At 39.0% G+C, this 4,186-nt stretch overlaps 1 protein-coding gene across 1 annotated transcript; it reads right to left on the reverse strand.

Annotated features, from left to right (window-relative positions):
* Positions 1-1,138: 1,138 nt before the first annotated feature.
* Positions 1,139-3,557, reverse strand: il12a (interleukin 12a). Its single transcript, XM_032509730.1, has 7 exons — positions 3,539-3,557; positions 3,249-3,397; positions 3,025-3,114; positions 2,650-2,691; positions 1,882-2,022; positions 1,738-1,779; positions 1,139-1,576 (listed from the first exon to the last, which is right to left on the reverse strand). The coding sequence occupies exons 1-7, from the start codon at positions 3,555-3,557 to the stop codon at positions 1,436-1,438; spliced, it is 624 nt and encodes a 207-aa protein (XP_032365621.1). The 3' UTR covers positions 1,139-1,435.
* Between the last annotated feature and the right edge of the window lie 629 nt (positions 3,558-4,186).

Raw genomic sequence — 4,186 nt, forward strand, 5'->3', positions numbered from 1 at the left:
ATATGTATATGTAGCCAGTTACATATGTAAATGTAGGTGCTGCAGTGTTGAAACTGCAAAAAATGGGGAAAAATCCAACCTGTTTCACTTTTAAATGTTATGTTTGTGGAACTTTTATAAAACAATTAGGGATTACATCACATGCATATGCATGTGACTGTCCAAAGTATCACAGACTGAAGTATATTTGTGTCTCATACATTTTTATAAATGTCCTGTACATATCTCTTTTTTTTTACCAACTATTTCAAACCTGTGATCTATTTTTTTAAGTCCATTTTTGTATATTTACGTCTGGTGGTGTTATTGGACAGCTCTGAACTTGTAAAACTAAATGGCGTTGCAACAGGTCCTTCATTATGTTTATCTTGTTTAACTTGAATTTATGAATCCATTCCTGCCAACCTGTGACTGGAGCGCTTATCTTATTAAGTATAAATGCATGTTTGTGTGTATTATAATAGTGTACACTGTGGGGGGGGGGGGGGGAAGGAATCATAAGCATTTGGATTTAGAGCTAAACTTGTGAGTGCAGTTACAGCCTGGCAAGATTCATTATATATATATATATTTTATGACTCATCTTTTCAAAGCTTATTTCATAGCTGTAGGGCTTAAAACACAAAAACAAACTATACTGTAATCAGCCTGTGGAAACATTTCAGTTCCTTTTTGTAAACATCCTTGCATTATTTACAGCTTTGTTTCTGTGTTGCCTGTATTCATATTATGCTGTTTCCAGACATCTCAACACTATTTGGGGAAAAAGCTGTAGAAATGGCATCTGGGTTGTTGAATCTTTTAGGGTCTTCCATGCCGATATGATGCAGTAATGTTTACATTCAGAAAGCAACTTACCAATAACATTCCAGTCCGTCCTTTTTTGCACTTGTTTTCTATCGTGTCTGAGTTCCTCCAGAAAATTGTGGTAATTGGATCAACTCTTACGTTGACTGAATAAAACAAGCAAACGTTTTTTTTTTACTAAATTTGAGTGTCATCGGTTTAATTTTCACTTGCACTGAGTTCCATTTAAAAAAAACAAACAAAAAAACCCACTTCCACTTCATCACTTGCTAATACCATACAATAATTTATTATAAATAACAATAAAAAAACATCACAGGCCATCAAATAAATAAATACATGTAATAAATAGATCTCAAATAAATAGATAAATTTCCCCCAAATATTGGAATACATTTAAATGGGCCAACAGCTGTCACGGAGTGAAGAGGCTGCAGTCTGGCCAGCTAGCTTATGCCTGCGCAGTGATCAGGAACCCGGCTGTGCAGCGTGTGCACTGGAATGCGATACTTGGTTGGTCGTTGATGATGTTAGTGAATGATCAGGATAGCTTGGTTGGATAAATTAAGGTGGAGAGATAGTGTGGCATTATTGGAATGATGGTAGTGACGAGGAGGTTGCAGGATGTTCACTTCCTGTGTTCTCCTGAGGAGATGTAGCCCAGAGCTCGGTTGATGGTGATGGTTCGCACGTGGAAGCCCCGCATCATCTTGCACATCTTCTGCCTGTTACTGAAGGTGTCATTTCCCCACATCTGGGCAGCGTTCTCCTACAAGACAACAAGAGAGGGAAACAACATGAACACTCACCCTGACAAAAGCTGCCCTGCGGATCTTAGAGAAATCTTTCTCTTAGAGCCTTTCTCTAAGAGAGAGTTTGTATCAGGAGTAAACGGGGAACAAACTCAAAAAAGAAGGAATTGAAAACTACCTCTGAAGACGTGCGCACTCCATTCGGCACCAGGGAGCAGTTCTGTATAAACCGAGGAAGATTTCATCAGGCGACTATTAAACGTTATTTTCTTTAAATCCTGACTGTGCTTTGACCCCTTCCACGCATGCATAACAAACGCACCTTCCTCAGGCTCTGTATTATTGTTAGAGTTGGTCTCAGCGCAACTTCTTCCTCATGACTTCTGAGTGTGGAGTTGATGTAGGACTTAATAGCAGCATCATAGTGGGCCAAGTCCTCCATGATATTCGTCAGACAGTCACTCTGTAAAGAAAAGCAGGAAAAATCACACGTCGGTCATTAGATTCAACTTTATTGTCATTACACAGGTACAGGTTCAAGGCAACACAATGCAGTTTAGGTCCAACCAGAAGTGCAATAGCAGCAAGTGCAGGATATACAATGGTTCCATGGATATGTGCTGAATAAACATAAAGTGCTAAATAAATATGAAGATGAATACTATTATTAGAAACAGAAATCATCTGCTTTCTAAAAAAATTCAGATAAGATGATTTTATGGGTGTATAATGTAAAAATATCTGGATTCTGATTCTGATACTGTCCTCACCCAAAAAGCAATCTCACAGATTGTGCAAGCAGCAAATATGGTTCATTTTAACGTTGCAGGGGCGGCGCCCTCTAGTGGTCGTAGTAAACGTGACATGAGCAAAGGAGAAAGTAATGTACTGTATAGCTCCTGCGGGTCTTATTAGATGGTATGAATAAACGACCTATATCGGCGCATGGTTTGGAGAACTTGTTGTTAGAATAGCAGATTAACACCAAACGTAAAGCTTAGATTTAGGAAAATACTTGACTTAATACTTTTGTATAACATGTCTGTTAATTCTAAAAAACATTTAAAAAGAAATAGTAACTTAAGCATACCTCACTGAAGGAGGAATTTCTTTGCCTCATACAGCCTGAGTTCTGCGGGGTAAAAAACAATTTTAAACATGAGCAATTTCGGAATTTGTTTTACCAGTCAGGTGTCCACAAGCATCTTTGGACCATATATTTGCTTTAATATACTTGTTATAGATGTTATAGAGAAAGCTGAGCAAAAATTATGAACACAGCATGAAGCTGTTTCCATAAAACAATTGTATCTTCGTTTGGAACATGTAAAACTATGCACAAAAGAATCATTAGGATTTATATTTTCCTTACATAAAAAGTAGCCTGAAGATAATTCAAAGTTGAATCGGTATAAAAAGAATGGCATAATCATTCCAGTACTATCACTGTTAATTTTAGAGTCACCTGAGTCGGTATGGGTGCGCAGGCCAGCACCGTGTCAGGTTTACTCCTAACCTCCATTGTGTCAGAGGCGATGCCGTGACACAAAACATCCTGTAATACAAAATAAAGGTATTTAGTATTAGTGAATTACTGAACAGACGTATGTGACAAAGTAAAAAAAAAAAAAAGACAGAAAAAAAGACAAAAACACAGCATCACAACATGGTGCGGTGAATTGTACTCACACTGCGGAGCCGGAGAAGCTCTTTGATATTTCCAAGGAGGTCCTTGAACGAGTCTCCGCACTTCTCTGGGCTCAGGGTGCTGATCACCGGGAGTCCTGTGGCCGCGGGCCAGCTCAGGGTCGTCAGCAGCAGCACACAGGCAGCGGAGTCTGCACGGCAAGAGAAGAAAAACCATCAGCACATACATCAGGGGTTTACACAAGAGTTGCATGACTAAACAGCTGATTTGGAGAAACCAAATCGTATATATTATACGCTATGGTCTTGTGTTTTTGGGCTCGCTGACTTACAGAAATTAAAGACCACCATTTTTCCGATCAGGTAGATACTATATCAGCTCGTGCCTGGTAAATCAGTAGCACTGTGTTGCTGCCTTCTTATCTGATTGTTTTTATATGTCAGTTTGGGGAACTCCCTCAAGAGTCAAGACGAGAAAAGCGTGTAATGTAAGTGTGTAAACAAGCATGCAAGTAGGTAGCAGCTGTGACGTAGAAAAAGCTATTACAATAATTTTAAGTACATAATTATAAGCATCTGGGTCTGTCAGCAGCATTATCCCAACATGGGAAATGGCATTCACCTTGCCCTACCACAATGTCTGGGATACATAGCGTCAGTCAGTACTCGGGAGGGGCAGCTACAGCATCTGCGAAGCACGCCAACTAAAGCTATACATACGTACATATACACTACCGGTCAAAAGTTTGGGGTCACTTAGAAATTTCCATTGCACTCCATTATAGACAGTATACCAGCTGAGATCAGTTGCATTGTTTTTTTTAACCCGGTCAGCAGTTTTCAAATTACACTATGTGCTTACATAATTGCAAAAGGATTCTCCAGTGTTTTCTCAGTTAGTTTTTTAAAATGATATCAGATTAGTAAACAGAATGTGCCTTTGGAACATTGGATCAATGGTTGCTGATAATGGGCAATGT

The sequence above is a fragment of the Etheostoma spectabile genome, chromosome 3 (assembly GCF_008692095.1).
Source record: "Etheostoma spectabile isolate EspeVRDwgs_2016 chromosome 3, UIUC_Espe_1.0, whole genome shotgun sequence".
NCBI lineage: Eukaryota > Metazoa > Chordata > Actinopteri > Perciformes > Percidae > Etheostoma > Etheostoma spectabile.

What these genes read in the sequence shown, in the direction of transcription:
- il12a (XM_032509730.1), bottom strand. An exon ending in GCGCACCCATACCGACTCAG is followed by an intron (nt 2,692 to 3,024) that starts GTGACTCTAAAA and finishes TTTACCCCGCAG; the next exon opens with AACTCAGGCTGTATGAGGCA. An exon ending in GAAATTCCTCCTTCAGTGAG is followed by an intron (nt 2,023 to 2,649) that starts GTATGCTTAAGT and finishes TTTTCTTTACAG; the next exon opens with AGTGACTGTCTGACGAATAT.